Raw genomic sequence first — 19,990 nt, 5'->3', positions numbered from 1 at the left:
TGTAGGCACATAATCAATTCCCCTTAGGGAGTCACTCTTTCAGAATTCAACACACACACACACACATCCCTTCAAAAACTTTTATTTGTATGAACAGTTCCTAGCTCTTGACTTAACTTAGAGCCTTTAAGAGAAGAGACCTTGTATTTTTTAGTTTGAAAAAAGTTTCTGCTATTTTTTTTTTACCTTTTATTTATAGCCTAGCATTGAATAGTTTCTGCTATTAATCAGAAATAGTCCTTTCTACTTTCTGGCTTACCTCTTGAAATAAGCCAAAAATAAAATCAAAATTACATTTCCTGACGGACAAGAAAACAATAGAAGCAAAGTCCTGAATTCTAGAGTTGACTCTTGCTGGTGAAGCACACCTTCATCTTAGTCCACTGTCACAACCAAAACCTGAAGGAAAACTCTAACACGTAATTAATTCTTTGTGGAAAAGTTATCAGCGAGCCAATTTGCAGGCTATAGAAAAAAAGTATGACTGGGCATCTTTCCTTCTGCCCTGGGATCAGGGGTGCTTATATTCAACATTGATCAGGTAAAGAGGGGAGGCTGTGCCTAAGGTCTGAGAAGAGGCTTATTCTAAGCAATCTGTAGTGTGGCACAGGATTACCACAGAGTGGCAGGGAACAGGCTGGCCTACTTTCAGTTCAAGTGGCCAGCTGAGCAGCGGCAGTCTAAAGAGCCCCAAACAGAATACTTCTATGGATTTGGGGAAGGACAGTCGCTGTCTTTCTAATCTGTGCCCCAAAATAATACATTACTCTGAATTGGGGCCCAAGGAACTTTGAGTTTGGGTAGGGAGATGCTAGAAAGGGAAAGGGCAAAAGAGTCAGCTGCATTCCCCCCACAGCCTTAGGCCAACACAAACTGCAAATTGGTAAGCAACACCTTAATGCCTCTCGTGACAGTTACAGCTGAAGTGGCAGGGTCAAGCTTGTAGGTGTTGGCATCCCCCTTTTTATATCGGTCCCGGAAGACATAGATGCTTCCATTACAGCTGGCAATCTTCCAGAGGGATGGGGCAGAGCTCCAGGCCTCAGGAAGGCAAAGCCGGGTAAAACTGTCTAGCAGGGGATTGTAGCACACCAGGGAGTCCCCTTCAGCCACGATGAACACCAAATCCTTATGCACAGCTGCATGCATGCGACCTGCAAAGGGCAGCACGTAGGGCTTCACATGGCATTTGTCTGTCTCTGTGTCAAAGCACTGGATGAGTCGGGAAGGTTTGGTAAAGAAGTCCAGATCATTCTCCTCCCCCCCTAGTAAGTAGATGATCCCATTGAGGTTGGCACCAGCAGCCCCTGACACAGCCACCTCTAGCTGGGTTGTCTCTGTCCACACATTATCACCTACCCGGTAATATATGACTGCATTGGAGAGGGTATCCTGCAGTGTCTTGCCACCCAATGAATATATGGCATCTTTCCCGGGCACAGACACCAGGGTGTGCTGCAGCCGGTCCCGAGGCAAAGGTGCACACCACTCCCAGTCAACGGTGGCATTGTTGCACTTCCACATGCGTCGTGGTATGGAGCCTCCCACCACATACAAGTCTCCACCATGCTTGCAGGCTGCAGTGATCTGGTGGCACAAGCTGTTTTGGCCACTTACACTGATGGAGTCATCTTCTGCACAGTGCAAGGACACAGCCAATGAATGGGTACGAGATGACTCTTTCCCAATCAGGTAAATGTGCACATTCTCCCCAATTTCCTATTGGCAAAATTAAAATGATAAATTACAGCTATCAGTTCTAGGGTCAGGATCAGCTAAGACACATATTGTTTTTTTTTTTTTTTTTGTGACAGAGTCTTGCTTTGTTGCCCAGGCTAGAGTGAGTGCCATGGCGTCAGCCTCGCTCACAACAACCTCAAACTCCTGGGCTCAAGCAATCCTCCTGCCTCAGCCTCGCCAGTAGCTGGGACTACAGGCATGTGCCACCATGCCCGGCTAATTTTTTCTATATATATCAGATGGCCAGTTAATTTCTTTCTATTTATAGGAGAGACAGGGTTTCGCTCTTGCTCAGGGTGGTTTCAAACTCCTGACCTTGAGCGATCAGCCCGCCTCGGCCTCCCAGAGTGCTAGGATTACAGTCGTGAGCCACCGCACCCGGCCTAAGACACATATTCTTAAAGTTCAGACCCTCACACTTTTATCTTGCTCTAATACAATCCCCTCTAGTTACCGTATGTCATCCTGAGTCTCCTGTAATCACTTTCTTTGAGACATTTTATGTTGAGTCAGTATGTTACACTCATCCTTACAGCTTTTTTAAAACTATTCTAAGCTGGTGCTTCAGACAAAGTGCTTAGGACTGTTACCTCCATGATGAAAGTAGTTCTCTCAATGAAGTTTGAAGCTCACAGATTGGTGGTTGGGGGGGGGGTCACAAACACATTCTTCTCCTTCGCTCATATCAACTTCAAGTTGGAGACGAATTACTCAACAGCCATCAAAAAGAGGCCAGGCCAACTGATGGCTTGCAATGTATGGAGAATATGATGTCCCATCTCTTAATAAATTGGCCTTACCTTCAAGCTAGTCCTGAGTGACTCTGCAAAAGCCTCTCTTTCCTCTTTGTTGAAATTGATCCAGGCTTCTATTGCCTCTGTTGGGTTCTGGGAACATGGAACTCCATCTGTGAGAGCCAAAGGAAAGGTATGGTCAATGACAATCTGATAATCCAAAAGGGAAATTTAGAGTAAGGGGCTTTAAAGATGTGAACCATTTTATTAGACTACCACTATGTGTGTATACATACATACATGAAATTAGCCTAAAATTGTCTTGCTTTTTAAAATCAAAATGGTTGGCTTGATATGTTCCCATCTGCCAAGTAAACAACCTACTAGGCTGTAGAGCTCAATCCTAAAGTATGGTTATACCTAACTTACAGGGTCAGGTTTGTTAGCTACCTTGACTCATCTTCAATTTTAATAGGTAATTAAATTCCTAAAAGTATAGGAGAGATGAGAACACTTAGGCACACAGATTAGAGTATAATTCAAATAGCTCCTCACTACCTTTTGTGGGTGAGTACTGGCTTCTTCCTCTGTAAGGGACTGTCTCCCACAACAATTACACTGAATCTCAACTCAGTCTCTCTTAGGTGTCTCAGTAGTAACGTAGGAATAATGTAAACTAACACCAGGAAGCTTGAAGGTTACTTTCTCCTGAACTAGAACATACACTGAATAAGAAGCTGGATATGATATGCCCTCTTCTGAAACTTACCTGAGATGATATCAGTGAGTAGATGGTGGGGCAAGTGGAGAAATTCCTCTGTGCTCTGCAGCTGGGCCAGGTGGGTCTTGGCACAGTGCTTGGCAGCAGTGTAGAGCTCAGGATCACTGTGCCGATCTGCCAGCCACATCACCTGAAGACAATTTCCCACTTGCACTGTGCGGGCCAAAAACCGAGAACACTCCTCAAAGAGAGATGTCAGCTGGTACATGTCTGACACCTCATAAATTTCCTGCAACTCATCAGCTCGAAGTTTCACAGTCCCATGGTAGATATAATCAACCAAGAGCTGGAAAACAGACTCACTGACATCCTGCAGCACAATCACCCTGTTGTGGGCTTCCTTCAGGTTGGAAGTGAACATGGACCGGAAGAAGCAGCTCTGAGCTGAGAGAACCAGCCGATGGAGCTGAAACTCCCGACCTTCCACTGAAATGGTGACATCAGCAAAGAGCTCCTCCTCCAGACACAGTTTCATGATGCCTTGAGCCACGCGGCCTGAGTGGGACCGATCTTTGAAAGTATAGTTCACAAAGTAGTTCTCATCCATGGATGCTCCAGGCTCCTCGGGTGATTCCATGGTAGCCAACTTCTCTCTTTGCCAGCTGTCTGCAAAGCAACACCACCTGAGTAACTTGGGGAATTCACAGCCATAGTCTATGGATCCAACTGTCCAACTCAGAGAAATTAAAGGAAAAAGTTAGAGCAAAGTGGGTCCAGATTAACCTTAGTGCTGGTACTGCCAATAATGTCCCTGAGGCTTTCCTTCAACCAAATATAGGTTCATTCTCCCGCAGTGGCGTCCCCTGCCCCCAATGAAATCAATAAAAGTTCCAATTTCCGGCCAGGCATGGTGGGTCACGCCTGTAATCCTAGCACTCTGGGAGGCTGAGGTGGGCGGATTGCTCGAGGTCAGGAGTTCGAAACTCGCCTGAGCAAGAGCAGACCCCTTCTCTACTATAAATAGAAAGAAATTAATTGGCCAACTAATATATATAGAAAAAATTAGCCGGGCATGGTGGTGCATGCCTGTAGTCCCAGCTACTCGGGAGGCTGAGGCAGCAGGATGGCTTGAGCCCAGGAGTTTGAGGTTGCTGTGAGCTAGGCTGACACCAGGGCACTCACTCTAGCCTGGGCAACAAAGCGAGACTCTGTCGCAAAAAAAAGTTCCAATTCCTTTCCATGATGTAAAATACTTGGGATTTAGGTCAACATATGAAAGTAAAAGACTGGAGAAGGCTTATAATTTTAAAAACCTTACTAACCAAATAACTCGGGCATAAAACTAGTGAATCTCAGGGGCAGCAGAACCAGACAAAAAAGACCCCCACGTCCTTGTGGCCAGGTTCCCTCTGCCCCCGCGCATGGAGTCCAAACTCTCCAATATGAGGCTTGGCCTGAGATATGTCAGTCCCACATTTGGTCTCTTCTGAGCTTGTTTCCCCTACTTCCCTGCTCACCCTAATGACTCCCCAAGGCTCAGTGTCAGAACTGGAGAAAGAACTTAGTCGTCTCTAGATGGGGGCATGAGGGGGCCCATCTCCCAGTGTAGTGTCCTCGCTCCACCTGGAGTCGCCTGGGAAACGGTCGCCAGGGAAACTTCTTCCAGCTCAGACCCGCCCGCCTTCGTCAAAAGCTTGGCTCAGGAAGCGGGGGAGGGGTATAGAACGTAGAAGCCAGAACGCCCGCCCCCGCCCCTCCTCTCACCCGTCCGGTTCTTCAGCGTCCTCGCCTTCTCTCCAGCCTCTGCCACACGGAGCTAGGGCTACGTTCACCTAGGGCTACGTTCACGGTTTCCCCACCTGTCGGTCTCGCTTTCTCACCTGCGTTCCCTCCTTTCATCCCGGTACCCGGATCTCGGAACCTCCGCTTCCGGCCCCGCGTCCGCCCGGAAGAAGTACCGCTGCACACTTCCGCTTCCGGTCCGTGTCCTTGGTGCTCCGTGTCCTGTGGGTTGTTCCTCGGCTGCCTTGTGTGCGTCCGGGGAACATGGCGGCGACGGCGGCCAGGGTCTGGTGGCGCAGGCTTGCGGGGGCCGCGGCGCTGGCCAGGGGTGAGCGGGCGGCAGCTGGCTGAGGCCGGGCTCAGGAGCAAAGGCGCACCCAACGCAGAGAACTCGGGACTCACCGCTCGCGTCTGTGCCTTTTATCTCCCTGTGCAGGAGCTGGGCGACCCTGGGTGCTGTTGCCGGTGAGGAGGGAGAGCGCCGCGGCCGACACGCGCCGTGAGTATGTTGGGGAAGAGCTTTTCTCCGTACTACCTGCGGGTGGGATTCTTCTTTCTCCTAGTTGGATGTTTGTTTTTGCCCTAGGATGCCCTTCCCTGCGTCCTCCTTGCAAATCTGTAGTTGTCCTTGTAGATCTGACGGTTGTGCTTTTCACTCCACAGGCCGAATTGAATCCTCCCTGTGCCATTAGGCCTCTCTGTTATGGCCCTGATTATCCCTTATACGTTTCCATGATCTTTTTCTCTGATTAAACGGTCAGCTCTTTGAGAGCAGAAAACATAACTTTTAGGATTCATAGCACAGTGGTAATAGTAGCTCACGTTAATTGAGTGCTTACTGCGTGCCAGACACCTGGATAAGCGTTTTAGTGAATGATCTTATTTGGTCGTTACAATAACCTTATGAGATAGATAGTATTTTACTCTCTACACTGTAGTTCAGGAAACAGTACTGAGAATTAAATTACCCAGGGTCACATTCCTAGTGAATTGACAGAGAAGGCCTGCCAGCTACCAAAAGCAGGGAACACTTAACCCTTACTCCACAGCCTGTGACTTGTGAGTGCTCAGTGATTTAGGGTTGCAGGAATGAGCTATGGAGATGTTATATTATAGTCAACATAAGCAGAGTGGGAGTTAGGAGACCTGACATATCCCCTTTTCTAGGCCTCAGTTTTCTCATTGACACAAAAATAAATAAATAAAAAGTTTTATCAAAACATTCTGTGAGGGCTTTTCAGCCCTGAAGTTCTTATCTTGAGAACCTGGTAATAACCTAAGTGCTAAGGAGGTACAAAGAAGCAAAAGTTCTAGTTCCCATCCTCAAGGAGTTCCTAGTCTGATAGAAGAGCTAAGACAGAGCTCTAGCAGAAATGCAGGCAGTGTGTGGGAAGAAGAGGCAAACACCCCAGCTGTAGTAGTAAGAGTCTTTGTGGACTGTCTAGCAAGGTGACATTTTTCCCAAGTTTTCATTGCTTCCTCGTCTCTGGGAGAGGAACCCTGCACCTGCATCTTTCTCAAGGTTATACAGGGAGCAGGGCTGGCTGCTACCTTCTCCATTCCTTTGTCAAATACGCCTTTTCCTTCCAGCCACTGTCAGACCACAGAATGATGTGGCCCGCAAACAACTCTCAGCTTTTGGAGAATATGTGGCTGAAATCCTGCCCAAGTATGTCCAACAAGTTCAGGTAATGTTCATTACTGTTGTTTGGGTCTGGCTCCAGAAAGAACCATGCTCTCAGGGAATGTGGGAGTGGGCAGCCTGATTTCAAAGAAACTACAGACTCCTCTGTCCCAAACTTGGGCTTCTTTCTCTGCATTAAACCAGGTGACCCCAGCTGAAGTTAGCTGCCCCCTCAGTAGCTCTTTGCTCCCTCTCCCTTCCCTTCCATGTCTGCAGGTGTGCTTCTTCAATGAGTTAGAGGTCTGCATTCATCCTGATGGAGTTATCCCAGTGCTGACTTTCCTCAGGGATCACACCAATGCACAGTTCAAATCCTTGGCTGACTTGACAGCAGTGGACATCCCAACTCGGCAGAACCGTTTTGAGGTCAGTCAGGAAATTTGAGAAGCTTTGGAGGCTACAGGTATGCAAGGGAACAGAGTAGTTTCAGGGTGACAGCTACCTATGGGAACAATAACCTCAATTTCAGTTTGGGTCAAACAATAGAACACAGCAGTTATACCAAGGCTTTAGAACCAAGCAGACCTCAAATATGAATTCTAGCTCTGCCACACAAGACTGTGTGACTTCAAACACTTTCTTTAATCTTTCTGAGCTTTAGTTTTCTTATTTGCAAAATAAGTATAAAGTTGTCTCTGTCTTCTAGGGTGGTTGTAAGGATGAAATGAGATAGTATGGGTAAATTGGTAGCTCACAATAAGTTCTCAGTATATTTAGCTATTAATATTTACTGATTACTATTTGCCAGACCCTGGGATTGAGAAAGAAATAATGAAAATAAGCATTCAAAAAATAAAGAGAAAGAAATAGCACACAGTATCTGCCATCCAGGAGTCCCCCACACTCTAGTGAGGAAGAGAGACACATAAACACACGAACAGCTTACTGTAGTAACATATACTACATGGGATGTTAGAGGGATATTTTAAGAATGCAGGAGGGGCACTTGGCCCTGTCTGGGAGGCTTCTTTGAAGAGAGAGGGTGTTTGTGGTGAATCTTAACAGATCAGCAGGAGACAAAGTAAGCCTAGTGAGGGCAGGGGTTGGGTAGACTAGGGAGATACCCCAGACAAAGGGAATAGCATGAGCTGACACAGGCATACTGACATGCTGAGCTACAGCTGTGGCCTGAGTCTTTGGAAGTAGTTGTAAGCATAGGAGCATCTTGAGGTTTTGAGCTTCAAAACAGAAGGTAGGGTCACAGGGTGGAGGTCAGAACCACCCTATATCCTCTGGTACACTGATACTCCCAATCAGGGATTCCCATTCCAGACCCCTCAGCCTATGGCCATCTAGGTCTTGCAGCTCCCTTTGTTCTCCCTAGATTGTCTACAACCTACTCTCTCTGCGCTTCAACTCACGGATCCGTGTGAAGACCTACACAGATGACCTGACGCCCATTGAATCCATTTACTCTGTGTTCAAGGCAGCCAACTGGTATGAGAGGGAGGTGAGTTACTGGACACAATGGACTCTGCCTCTGGGCCAGATTTGTGGATCTGGTTGAAACTACGGGATGCAGCGCAGCCCCTTATCCCTGTTGTTGGCCCTGATGGACTGGTTGCTTGAGAACCTCTCTTTTCTAGATCTGGGACATGTTTGGTGTCTTTTTTACCAACCATCCTGACCTAAGAAGGATCCTCACAGATTATGGCTTCGAGGGACATCCTTTCCGGAAAGACTTCCCTCTATCTGGCTATGTGGAGGTAGGAGCCTTGGAACTAGGGCAGCATCCTCAGAGAGGGACTCTCAGGGAACCTAGGGGATCCTGGGCATGGCAGGAAATATGGTCTGTGGATTGTGGTGCTTTAAGAGCATGGCTTCTGGATTCAAATCCTAGCTTCCTTTTACTTAGTTTGACTATGAATCGGTTTTCTCATCTGTAAAATGGGAATAATAATAGCATTTATCCTGTTTCTGGATACTCTCAAATTAGAAGGAAAAAAAAAAGAAAGAAATAATGTTTTTAAAAATTAAAAAAATAATAATAGCATTTAATAGATGTGTGGCAGGCATCAAATGATGTGCGTGTAAAGCCTGGTGTATTATAAATGTTCAGCTGATGCTAGCTATTATTGTAATGATCAAGTCAGCCTTGAGGACACAGTCTGTCCCCGAGAACTGAAAGTGAGGATTATTTCACACTGTCTTGGATCTTTGGGAAGACAGTTGACAAGGAGGACACTACATGTTCAGTCCTCAAGAATGGCCACTGAGACAGGACTAGTAACTACAAGGACCTTATGCAGAATTTCAGTGGTACTGCAAGTTATTAACGGAAAGATAGTCTATCGTATACGTACATATATGTGATTTTTGTAGCAAAGTAACTTTTTAGAAATATTTAGATTTGTGGCACTCTAGCCCTCCTCCTTTAGTCTCCAAACGCTCCTATTTTGTTAATGCTTTGAATGCTCCCATTTTTCTCTCAAGCTACTTCTAGTAAAGGCTACTTCCCTCTCTCCTCCCTTTTACTCACCCCTGCCATCTCCCTTACCTGGATTGCCTCTTTACCCCAGCATCTGATTATTTTAGTTATCAGCTCCCTCAATAACAAGAAACTGGATATACTGTGTTTCACTGTGTTGACAGTGAAAATACCAATGCCATAGGACCTGAAGTTGGTGTGTGTGCAGTTTAGATTTCTCTCTTTTTTTTTTTTTTTTTTTTGAGACAGAGTCTCGCTTCGTCACCCAGGCTAGAGTGAGTGCCGTGGTGTCAACCTAACTCACAACAACCTCAAACTCCTGGGCTCAAGCAATCCTCCTGCCTCAGCCTCCCAAGTAGCTGGGACTACAGGCATGCGCCACCATGCCCGGCTAATTTTTTCTATATATATTAGTTGGCCAAGTAATTTCTTTCTATTTATAGTAGAGACGGGGTCTTGCTCTTGCTCAGGCGGGTTTCGAACTCCTGACCTCGAGCAATCCGCCCGCCTTGGCCTCCCAGAGTGCTAGGATTACAGGCATGAGCCACCGCGCCCGGCCTAGATTTACTCTTTACAGCCACTGACTGCTTATCATTACAAGAATGTGTGGATGGGTGAGCAGAGTCACTTCTTCTGGGGAAGGGGTAAGCTCATGATGTGGTAGTGGTGGGCAAGGGAGTCTGATGGGTGCTGGCCTGGCAGGGCATGAGAAGTAGAGGCCATTTTGGAATCCCACGCACTAGCTGGTTGGGATATGACCTGATAGGTAACACAGATGTGGATGGAGATTTTTTTTTTTTTTTTTGAGACAGAGTCTTGCTTTGTTGCCCAGGCTAGAGTGAGTGCCGTGGCGTCAGCCTAGCTCACAGCAACCTCAAACTCCTGGGCTCAAGCAATCCTTCTGCCTCAGCCTCCCGAGTAGCTGGGACTACAGGCATGTGCCACCATGCCCGGTTAATTTTTTCTATATATATTAGTTGGCCAATTGATTTCTTTCTGTTTATAGTAGAGACGGGGTCTCACTCTTGCTGAGGCTGGTTTCGAACTCCTGACCTCGAGCAATCCACCCACCTTGGCCTCCCAGAGAGCTAGAATTACAGGCCTGAGCCACCATGCCCGGCCTGGATGGAGATTTATTTACAGAGCCTGGGAAGGGGATGGAATAGGAGTCAAGGACAGATAGGGACAGGGGCTGGAGAAGTTTTATCCTTAGCCTTGTGAAAACGGGCTTCTTCCTGGCTGTAACAAGGCCTTCCTCAGTGCTCAAGCTTGCCTTTTGTTCCTGCAGTTACGCTATGACGATGAGGTGAAGCGGGTGGTGGCTGAGCCGGTGGAGTTGTCCCAAGAGTTCCGCAAGTTTGACCTGAATAGCCCCTGGGAGGCTTTCCCTGCCTATCGCCAGCCGCCTGAGAGTCTCAAACTTGAAGCTGGAGACCAGAAGCCTGAAGCCAAGAAGCCCGAATCCAAGTAGCTCCGTGGAAGGCATATTGGTCCTAGAAACGCCTTATCTATAATTGTTTGTGTAAATAAATTCCTACTTAGGCTCACCACTTTCTGTGTGCTTATAATTGGTAGAAGTGACACTTTGACTCAGGAGAGGGGAGATACAGGCAGGGGTATATTTCCCTACTTACTTAGAGAGACCCTACAAAACCAGGGAGTCTTTTTTTTTTTTTTTTTTTTTTTTTTTGAGTCAGAGTCTCACTCTGTTGCCCAGGCTAGAGTGCCGTGTCATCAGCCTAGCTCACAGCAACCTCAAACTTCTGGGCTCAAGCAATCCTTCTGCAATTAATTTATTTCTATTTTTAGTAGAGACGAGGTCTTGCTCTTGCTCAGGCTGGTTTCGAACTCCTGACCTTGAGCGATCTGCCCGCCTCAGCCTCCCAGAGTGCTAGGATTACAGGGGTGAGCCACAGCACCCAGCCCAGGGAGTCTATTTTAATGGGACTAAATAATGCAGCGGTAGACATGGTGACCTGCAGGCCTGGATGTTTTTCTGAGTGGAATTCTGGAGCTGTAATTGAAAGTTCTTACAGTCCACAAGGCTCAGGATAGGTGTGGCATGGCCTCCAATGAGAACTGGAGGGAGTCTCAACAACTGCTGAAGAAAGCCCTTTGCCACATCAGAGTGGTGGAAGCTGATGGATCCAGGGGCCTGGGTGGAAAAAAGGAAACCCCAATCCACTCATTCCACCCTAACATCCAGAGGGTTCCATGAGCCAAGAGTCAGAGCCAGGAAGAATCTCAAGTCATTTTTAAGTCTTGAGCCCTGTGACCTCCCTGTAGCCTGATCTTCCATCACTCTTAGGCTTAGGAAATTGTCCCAGTTTCTGGCCTGAGCTGACAATGTTAGCAAACAAAGAAGGTCCTAGGGCTGGGGCAAAAAATTCATAAGCTACAGATTTGCCTGTCTTCCGGGGGAAGATGCTCCCTACCCCTGCCAGTCTAGGGTCTGTTCAGCCTGTGGCTGCGTGCCTGAGATTGGAGTACTTGGCTCTTCCTGTCCAAGGGGCTGGTCACCCAGCCCACCATGCAGTTGGAAGACAGGCCTTTGCAGCTGATGTTCTTGGCAGCTGAAGGGCTCCCTGGAGGCTGGGCTGGGTGTTTGGGACTGGCCTCAGTTGCAGAATGTTTTGAGGGTGAGGGCAGACGGTAAGGTAGTGTTACTGCCTGGGCTCTTTGTTACCCATTTGGAGGGCCAAGCTAGATCTGTTTGCTACCAAACACCTTTTTCCTATTAACTAAGCATCCCGCCCATCTGAGGAGGAACAGGCTGAGGGCCTGACAAGCAGGGAGCCAGGTTCGTGCCAACAACCAAAGATTCCCCATTTCTAAGGGATGGAATGAGTCCTGGGAGGTGACCAAGGCCACAGCCAGCCCCTCCCTGTTCAGCATTGAAGACTGACATGCGTAATGGAATTCAGGAACAGCCTGCAGTGGAAAGTTGGAGCCGAGGGTTGTGGCAGGCAGTTGAGGGAGCAGAGAACTGTGAGAAGAGTGAGACTTAGAAGATGTGGTGGAGCATGGCTGTGACACTGCAGTTCCTGGCTTGCCTCATGGGATCCATTTGTCTCCTTGGGGTGACTGCGACCCAGCACCATGCAGGTACCAGGGCTTCAGGGTGGGTGGACAGGAGCCAAGGAAGGCTGCCAGCCGACAGCATTATAGTCTGCTGTACTAGTCTGGTCTGAGCCTAGCTGGGCATAGGAACTGTGGGCATGACAAGTACCAGCTTGATGTGTGCAGTGGTGGGTAATGGTATGAGCCTCACCTCCAGAAATGGAAAGAGCCAGGTGGACTAGAGTTGGGCCCTGGGCCTCTTCCAGCTGATGCCCAAAGCAGGGTCTGGACTAGAGTTGGGCCCTGGGCTTCTTCCAGCTGATGCCCAAAGCAGGGTCTTTTGACCTGCCTTGGGCTTGGGACAATGATTGCAAGGGTTAGGCAACACTCCAGGGTGCACGGTGGAGGGAGGTACAAGAGATACCCTGCTGAGCCTGGCCGTGCTCTCATGCCTTGCACAGGATCTACTACTGAGGAGGAGCAGGGAAAGAATAGGTAGGCTCTTCCCCACGAGGTCCTCATCCTTTGGGGAGGGTCACTGGCACTGTTTTAGGTCATACTGTCCCCAGATGATTACTGGGAGGGGACAGGTCTTGTGACCCATTGGCCTGGAGCTCTTTACCAAGAGCATTGTGCAAGTTAAAGGAGGAGTCCTGGGCATTTGCCGAGATGGTAATTGGGCCTGGGATGATGCTATGGCATCACAAGAACTGCCTGGGAGGGTGAATGTCAATGTGCATGTGGGGCAGGGGAGAAAGGAGCATGAGATGGCATTCCTGCCCTTTTGTAGATTGATGAACCACTAGGGCCCCCTACCAGACAGCTCAGGGGCACTTCTGGGAGGCTGGGGTGTTCAGAGTGGAACATTACAGGGGCCTGACTCTTCTCTGCTGCCCCAGGGCAGCCCATGGACAGCGCCGGCGTGGGAGGTGGCCTGCAGAAGCCAGAGGCCCCGGAAGTGATGTTTGAGGTCTTTCTTCCCAACCTGGGACAAGGAGTGGGTTGGGCATGTCCAGAGGTCCCTAAGCTCAGGGTTGGGAAGGGGGATGTCTCAGGGTGGGCCTGCTGGGGGAGGGAGAACCCAGCATGGGTCCTACTGCCTGCTTATGCCCCGCTGGCCCACTCTTGCTCCCTGCCCGGCCCCCCAGGCCAGCTCACCCCTTACATGGCTCCCCTTGCAGTTGCTCTGGGCTGGGCTGGAGCTGGATGTCATGGGGCAGCTGCACATCCAGGATGAGGAACTAGCATCCACACATCCAGGCCGCCGACTCAGACTCCTCCTGCAGCACCACGTGCCTAGTGACTTGGAGGGTGTTGAGCAGCAGCTACGGCAGCTCCAGGACCTGCGGAAGGGGCCTCCTCTTAGCCCTTGGGACTTTGAACATCTGCTCCTCACAGGGCTGTCCTGCGTCTACCGGCTCCACGCAGCTAATGAGGCTGAGGAGAGGGGTCGTTGGACCCAGGTCTTCACCCTCCTGGCACAGGAAACACTCTGGGACCTGTGCAAAGGTTTCTGTCCCCAGGAGCAGCCCCCAGTGCTGGAGCCCTGGGCCTCCATCCTTGACCCCTTACCCTAACCTTCCCTTCATGTGCCATTCCCCCCTCCATTTCCCCCATCTCTCCCAGCTAGACCCATCCTGGGCATCCATCTGGCACCTGGTTCTTCCCACTGTGTTTAGATCGCTGGGCTTGCATTGCACCCTTCACACCCCACCCCTGCCATCTTGTTCCTTGATATGCTAAGAGACCAAGCTTCGGGTCCCAGTGAGCAGGTGCAGAGCTAAGGGCAAGACTTGTAGGCAGAGTATGTGCGTATGTCCGTGTGTGTGTGTGTGTGTGTGTGTGTGTGTGTGTGTGGGTGGGTGTGGGTGTGTGGGTGTGTGTGTTGGGATCAGGAGTCAGGGGTCAGGGTTAAGAAACGTGTTTAAGAGATGCTGAGGCCGGGCATGGTGGCTCACGCCTGTAATCCTAGCACTCTGGGAGGCTGAGGCAGGCGGATTGCCCGAGGTCAGGAGTTCGAAACCAGCCTAAGCAAGAGTGAGACCCCATCTCTACTATAAACAGAAAGAAATTAATTGGCCAACTAATATATATAGAAAAAATTAGCCGGGCATAGTGGCGCATGCCTGTAGTCCCAGCTACTCGGGAGGCTGAGGCAGTAAGATTGCTTGAGCCTAGGAGTTTGAGGTTGCTGTGAGCTAGGCTGACGCCACAGCACTCACTCTAGCCTGGACAACAAAGTGAAACTCTGTCTCAAAAAAAAAAAAAAAAAGATGCTGAAAGATCTGAAGGAGAAAATGACTATATAAAAAATTAAAAAATAAAAAAAGATGTTGAAAGGGAAGTTAGCCCCAAGTCAGGGCCAGCTCAGGGTCTGGCCCTCCAACTCCTACTCTGGCAGTCTGTGACAGGTTCTGCACAATTTACAGGAACCCTGTCAATGCTCTGCACTCAGTCCTAATTTAGATACCCCTTTTAAGCACAACCAAGGCTCTGGGGTCTCTGAGCCTCCAAGTTCCCCATCTGGGCTGAGAGAACAGATTGGACTTAGTGAGTTCTGTCTGTTGGAGAAGTAGAGGGAAGCAGGTGGTGGAACATTACCTCTTTTGGAGGAGGGAGGAAAAAACTGTCTTGGTCCATCTCAACAAGCTTCAGATGAACACCTCAGAGGGGAAGGAGTGAGGTTGGGAGAAGACCAATGGAGAGAGAAACAAACTGAGGTGGGCTGGGGCAGGTGTAGCCCTGATTCTCTGTAGTTCTTCCCATAAAATGTTCTGTTCTGGCCTCCTGGAGCCTGTGTCATTCTATGTTAGAGTAAGGCATCTAACCCCTGCCCTTAGCAAACGACTGTCCCCATCCTGGGAGGGCAGAGGTCAGGGCAACCAGGTATCGACTCCTCATCCCACTCCCACGCTCTGCTGGAGAAAGTAATAAGTCATTTCCTTGAATCTCATGGCCCGTGGGGTAGCGGGGTGCTGTTACAGAAAGGAATCAGCCCGGGGCTAAGAATGAGGTCCTAGGTCAACGGTGAGGAGTCGGACAGAGGGAAGGACTGGACAGGGACATGAAGGGGAGGCCCGCAACAGACTAAGCGAATATGGTTTAATCAAATTCATCTCCTCGTCCTCCCAGGGCCTGACCCAATCCTGCCCTCTGACTTCCGACCCCCATCTCGGGCCTGTGGGTCTGCAGTAGTCAGTGCCCTCCCTGCGCCGGAGCAAAGGAGTCAACACAGAGGCAGGACGCTGGGCTGACAGCGCCGCGGAGGCCCACTTTATTGGCAGAGTCCAGCGCGCTGGGGAGGCAGGCAGTCGCGCTCGCGCCCGCGGGCCGATCGGGCGGCGGCCCCCGCTCTGCATGCAAGCCCCCATGTCCCCTGGCCCTCCGGTGCTCCTCTCCGGGCGAGGGCTCAGAGCTCCGGGGGCCTGAGGCCCGGTGGGCCAGCGGGCGTGAGGTCGGGATACACGAGGAAGCCAGAGAAGGTGATGTACTTGCCATGGTTGCTGTAGGCGCCGTAGCCGTCGTGGTCGTGGCTGAGCAGCCACACGGCGTCGCCGCGCTGCAACGGCAGCATCACGCTCTGGCTCTGCATCTCGCGGCGCCGCGACGCGCCGTCGTCGTAAATCATGGCCTGCACCTCGTCGCGGTTCTTCATCAGCTTCACCGACAGCGTCTTGCGCGGCAGCTTGCCCAGCGTGAAGGAGAAGAAGTAGGCGCCCGGCAGGCGGCAGCGGAACACCCCGGCCGCCGCGTCGAAGTCGCCGCCGATGTTGACGAGCTCCGTGTCGAAGGCGAGCGGCCGGTGCCGCGGCCCGGGGCCCGCGTCCGAGCCCACCAGGCTGCGCGTGCGCGCCGCCGAGAAGGCCGAGCGCGGCTCGGGGGGCGCGGGCGGCCCGCGCGCAGGCGCGTCGGCGTCGGCGTACACCAGGTAGCCGCTGAAGGTGGCGCCCGGCGCGCCGAGCGCGTACTGCGGGGCGCCGTGCAGCCGCAGCCACACCGTGTCGCCGTAGTCGAGCTGCAGCATGGCGCTCTGGCTGGCCGCGCGGCGCGCGCCGGGCCGCCGCTGCTCGTCGAAGGCCAGCGCCTGCACCTCGTCGCGGTTGCGCACCAGCATCACCGACAGGCTCTTGTGCGGGGCCTTGCCAGCCGTGAAGGAGAAGAAGTAGGCGCCGGGCACGCGGCAGCGGAACTGGCCAGTGGCCGCGTCGAAGTCGTCCCCGATGTTCACGTACACCTTGTCGAAGGTCACCGCCATCTCCGACGTGCCCTCCAGGGGGGTGGTGCGCGCCGCCGAGAAGGCCGAGCGCAACTCGGAAGAACCGGCGCCTGGGGCCGGGCCCAGTGCCCAGCACGCTGCCGGGCCCAGCAGGCCCAGCAGAAGCGGCAGCATGGCGCCTATGAGGAGGGGAAGGAGAGGAGTGTTGGGCAGCGGCCCCCTCCAAGCGTCTGGCCCTTTGGGACTGGAAAACTTGGGTTCTCTTCCCAGCCCTCCCCTTGACCCACAACTAGGTCTCGGTTTTTTTACATACTTGAACTAGGTCACTGCTTCTCAAACTCTAGCGTGCCTCAGTGTCACTGGGAGGGCTTATTAAACACGTAGTTTGGCTCCACCCCCAGAGTTTATTCAGTAGGTCTGGGATAGGGCCTAATAATTTGCATTTCTAACAAATTCCCGGTAATGCTGATGCTGCTGGGCTGGGGACCAGACATTGGGAGCCATTGGATTAGGCTATGATTTTCCAAGCGCGTGCGCACGCACTGAAACCCTTTTCTCAAGTGAAAGCTCACATGCATGCACACAAACCAGCAGAAATGTTCTGGCTAGGGTCACCCCTGTCCCTCCCCAGGGCCCCTGGTAACACAGCAGGTGTGCAGGGGTCTCTGAGTTTCAGCCTCCAGTTGGCTGCAATTTCCTGCGGCTATTTTATGCTCCTTCGTCTGCCCCTCACACAGGGGTCAGCTCTCACACTAGACCTTGGGCCTCTGCACTGAGGGGCCCTTCCTGCACTGGGAGGCCACAACAGTTGTGCTTTGTGGTAGCTCCCTCCCCCATGAAATCAGAGTAAAAGAGAAGGTGTCTCCTTCCTCTCTGCTTGGGGGCTGCTCACTGACGGGAAGGAAAGAGCCAGGGGCTGCTGGGGTTAAGGAGAGAGAACAACAATTCCAGCAGGCGTTTGGCAAGGCTGTGAAGTCAGCAACTCTGTTCCTCCATAGTGGTGGAGTGGAGAGGGCAGACAGCTAGATCTGGGCTTGGGTCCTGGCTCTACCACTCACACGCTGTGAAACCTTGGGCAAGTTCCTTAACTTCTCTGGGCATGGCTCCCTCCGTGTAAATGGGTAGGAGACCTGCCTCACAAGCTTGCTGCGAGGATGCTCTGAGATAGCAGGTGTGCACATAGTTTGCAAACAGCAGTGCTACACAGGTGTGCAGAGGCTTCTTCTGTTCTTGGCCCTGAGAAAAGCAAACTGATACAGCTCTTCACATGAGAGGTTAGGGACTCAGTAACTCCTCCTGCAGAGACCTGGATGAAGGCACTGCTTAACTCAAAGGAGTCACTCTCTGAGGGTGGGATTCCAGCCTGCTCTCAAGTAGGGCAGAGGCTTTGGGGCTTGATACCCAAAGGCCCTGAAGTGGAGACAAAGCAGGAAAGAATGAGCTGCAAGCAGCCTGGCATGTGGGCTTCTTCAGAAAATACCCTGGGAGTGTGTGTAGCTTTGTATCTCTTAAAGACACTGGGGTCCTCCTGAGAAGGGTTGACAAGTACAGCTGTGCAGAGGTGTCCTGCACAAGGGTGCTCGCCTGAGGGTCAGAGGGAGCTGGAATCTAGCCCACATTCCACTTGTGCAGCTGCTGGAGGGGCATCCGGGGTAAAGTGTGCCTTCTAATAATTCTCATAATTAAGACCACAAATCGCTAGCCCGGCCAAACACTGTCTCCTTCCACAAGAGGTACTTTTTCTAATTCTCACAAAGACACCCGATGGGTTAGCAATACCCTGGTGAGGGCAAGGAGGAGGGAAGGAGCCCATCTACAGTGGTGAAGACTGCACCTCAGAAGTGTCCAGTGCATTCTCTTCTACAAAGCTCTTTTCCATGCATCTGGTCTCAGCAAACCTGCGAGATAGGCAGGACCTCTCCCATATTGTAGCTGAGGAGGCTGAGGCCCCCAAAAGCAGAAGCATTTTGGCCCTAAGTCACTCAGGGAGCAATGTGGCAAGCCTTGAGCTGAGGTTTTTTTACTCCAAATTCGATGTGCTTGCCTCCCTATCACCTTTCCCTCACAGACACAGGTATCTCCAGCTAACTTGTCCTCTGCCTCAGTTTCCACTTTTGCAAAAAAATAGGAGAGGAGAGAAGGGGAATAAGCCTTGGGATTCAGGGGAAAGGAGAAACAAAGCAAAACCAAACAAAAGCAAGCATACAAAAACCCCTCCAGTGTTTTGTCTTCTGGGAGCACTGAGAACAGCTCAACTCTTCCTGACTCTGATACTTTCCTAGCAGGTCATGGCCCAGAAGCGCCTGCCCACTCTACCCCCAGCAACCTCCCTGCCATGTCTAGTGCACCCCACCAGTGCCAAGGTGTCTTCCTGTGTGCCTGGCACCCAGCCTCCGTTTCACCCTCCAGTGCCCATTTCCCAGGTCCCTGGGTCTCCATCCTCCCTTGAAGCCCCTTCACTGAGCAGGTCAGAGGTGGGGGGGTGGCAGGTGGGCGTCATAGCTCCAGGGATGGAAATGGCTGTCCTAGCTCTGTCCAGGTGGGGCTCTAAAATAGTCATCTTCAGAGAGAAAAACTGGGACACAGAGAACTGGGCTGACCCAAAGCCCCGAACCAACGGTGAGGTGCAGCGATGTCAGGTTGAGGGGACCTCAGAGCCCTCCTCCCCACCACTCTCTAGGTAACCCCTCCCTCCAGCCCAGCCAGAACCACCTTATCCACCTACCTTGAAAGCCCTTCATCCTCCCAAGAAGGTAAATCCCACTTTCACAGAAGCCAATCAATCCTTTCTCATGAAAAGAAAAAAAATCACCAAGAAAGGGGTACCCCAAACCTCTCTACCCAGACCTTCCCTCCATCTATTCCTTCGGCGTGAAAGCCCTTGTGCCTCTTTCATGAAAAGGCTCCCAGGTCCTCCTTTCAAGGAAAAAAGACCCAATTTCCCCGTGTCTTCCCCGGCCCCCCGCTTCCAATAAAAGGGGAACCTTGGCTCGCCCCTCCCCGGATCTGTCCTCACCTGGCGGGGGCGGCGGGCGGGTCGGGTTCGGTTCGAGCCCGCGATCCGGCTGCGGGCTCCGGGCTGCGGGCTCCGCGCGGGCGCCGGGGCTGCGCACTGACCGCCCGCGCTGCGGCGGGGCCGGGCCTGGCGGGGGCGGCGGGGGCTCGGGCCGCTCCTCCAGGCTCGGAGGCGGCGGCGGGCAGGGTGCTGGGGGCCCGGGACGGGGCGTGAGGAGAGGGAAGGTCAGCTAAGGAGGGAGCCCAGCGAGCGAGCGCAGAGGCGGGAGAGGCAGGGGCGAAGCGGGAAGGGGAGAGGAGAGGAGCAGGGAGAGGGAGGGGCGCGCGGAGGAGGGGCAGCCGAGCAGCGGGGCTGGGGGCACCGCACGGAGCCTGCGCCGAGCGCTGGACCCTTCCTCGTCAGTCCGTGACCTACCTCCGTAGAGATATTCGTCCTCTGGGTCTATAGAGCAGGCGTCACTAATCCAGGTTAGCAGATGGGGAAACTGAGGCCCGGGGCAGAGGCCAAACTAGGGGTGGGCCGCTCTACAGACCAACTTCCTCCCTGGTTTAGGGAGAGAAGACTGGCGCAGGACACAGAGACTGGACTAGCCTTTGGACTGCAAGGACA

The 19,990-nt window shown here is 51.8% G+C and overlaps 4 protein-coding genes across 8 annotated transcripts; 2 read left to right on the top strand and 2 right to left on the bottom strand.

The window, feature by feature from the left end:
- Positions 1–66: 66 nt before the first annotated feature.
- Positions 67–5,157, bottom strand: KBTBD4 (kelch repeat and BTB domain containing 4). Of its 4 annotated transcripts, none has more exons than XM_012788571.3 (4): positions 5,076–5,157; positions 3,244–3,861; positions 2,541–2,647; positions 67–1,719 (listed from the first exon to the last, which is right to left on the bottom strand). In XM_012788571.3, the coding sequence occupies exons 1-4, from the start codon at positions 5,092–5,094 to the stop codon at positions 859–861; spliced, it is 1,605 nt and encodes a 534-aa protein (XP_012644025.1). In that variant the 5' UTR covers positions 5,095–5,157; the 3' UTR covers positions 67–858. The 4 variants fall into 4 exon arrangements, with proteins under 4 accessions (XP_012644025.1, XP_020142066.1, XP_012644032.1 ...); XM_020286477.2 differs by having other exon boundaries at positions 3,244–3,857; positions 4,960–5,113; XM_012788578.3 differs by having other exon boundaries at positions 4,960–5,112.
- Positions 5,158–5,182: 25 nt separating this feature from the next.
- Positions 5,183–10,639, top strand: NDUFS3 (NADH:ubiquinone oxidoreductase core subunit S3). The gene is made up of 7 exons (XM_012788663.3): positions 5,183–5,305; positions 5,414–5,476; positions 6,568–6,665; positions 6,878–7,027; positions 7,986–8,111; positions 8,248–8,367; positions 10,378–10,639. The coding sequence occupies exons 1-7, from the start codon at positions 5,242–5,244 to the stop codon at positions 10,558–10,560; spliced, it is 804 nt and encodes a 267-aa protein (XP_012644117.2). The 5' UTR covers positions 5,183–5,241; the 3' UTR covers positions 10,561–10,639.
- Positions 10,640–11,946: 1,307 nt separating this feature from the next.
- On the top strand, positions 11,947–13,745 carry FAM180B (family with sequence similarity 180 member B). The gene is made up of 3 exons (XM_020286480.2): positions 11,947–12,194; positions 13,049–13,119; positions 13,331–13,745. Exons 1-3 carry the CDS (start codon positions 12,101–12,103, stop codon positions 13,724–13,726), a joined length of 561 nt encoding a protein of 186 aa, XP_020142069.1. The 5' UTR covers positions 11,947–12,100; the 3' UTR covers positions 13,727–13,745.
- A 1,650-nt stretch (positions 13,746–15,395) lies between these two features.
- Positions 15,396–19,642, bottom strand: C1QTNF4 (C1q and TNF related 4). Of its 2 annotated transcripts, none has more exons than XM_012788609.3 (2): positions 19,382–19,642; positions 15,396–16,544 (listed from the first exon to the last, which is right to left on the bottom strand). In XM_012788609.3, the coding sequence occupies exon 2, from the start codon at positions 16,537–16,539 to the stop codon at positions 15,559–15,561; it is 981 nt and encodes a 326-aa protein (XP_012644063.1). In that variant the 5' UTR covers positions 16,540–16,544; positions 19,382–19,642; the 3' UTR covers positions 15,396–15,558. The 2 variants fall into 2 exon arrangements, with proteins under 2 accessions (XP_012644063.1, XP_012644053.1); XM_012788599.2 differs by lacking the exon at positions 19,382–19,642 and adding an exon at positions 19,091–19,339.
- Positions 19,643–19,990: the final 348 nt, after the last annotated feature.

This window comes from Microcebus murinus, chromosome 4 (genome assembly GCF_040939455.1).
Source record: "Microcebus murinus isolate Inina chromosome 4, M.murinus_Inina_mat1.0, whole genome shotgun sequence".
NCBI lineage: Eukaryota > Metazoa > Chordata > Mammalia > Primates > Cheirogaleidae > Microcebus > Microcebus murinus.
This window is presented reverse-complemented; position numbering and strand designations above follow the sequence as displayed.

What these genes read in the sequence shown, in the direction of transcription:
- KBTBD4 (XM_012788571.3), bottom strand. An exon ending in ACTCACTGATATCATCTCAG is followed by an intron (nt 2,648 to 3,243) that starts GTAAGTTTCAGA and finishes TGGCTCTCACAG; the next exon opens with ATGGAGTTCCATGTTCCCAG. An exon ending in CACTCAGGACTAGCTTGAAG is followed by an intron (nt 1,720 to 2,540) that starts GTAAGGCCAATT and finishes TTTTGCCAATAG; the next exon opens with GAAATTGGGGAGAATGTGCA.
- NDUFS3 (XM_012788663.3), top strand. Translation starts at nt 5,242, where the DNA reads ATGGCGGCGACGGCGGCCAGGGTCTGGTGGCGCAGGCTTGCGGGGGCC. An exon ending in CGCCGCGGCCGACACGCGCC is followed by an intron (nt 5,477 to 6,567) that starts GTGAGTATGTTG and finishes TTTTCCTTCCAG; the next exon opens with CCACTGTCAGACCACAGAAT. An exon ending in AGTATGTCCAACAAGTTCAG is followed by an intron (nt 6,666 to 6,877) that starts GTAATGTTCATT and finishes CCATGTCTGCAG; the next exon opens with GTGTGCTTCTTCAATGAGTT.
- FAM180B (XM_020286480.2), top strand. Translation starts at nt 12,101, where the DNA reads ATGTGGTGGAGCATGGCTGTGACACTGCAGTTCCTGGCTTGCCTCATG. An exon ending in TGCGACCCAGCACCATGCAG is followed by an intron (nt 12,195 to 13,048) that starts GTACCAGGGCTT and finishes CTGCTGCCCCAG; the next exon opens with GGCAGCCCATGGACAGCGCC. An exon ending in CCCCGGAAGTGATGTTTGAG is followed by an intron (nt 13,120 to 13,330) that starts GTCTTTCTTCCC and finishes CTCCCCTTGCAG; the next exon opens with TTGCTCTGGGCTGGGCTGGA.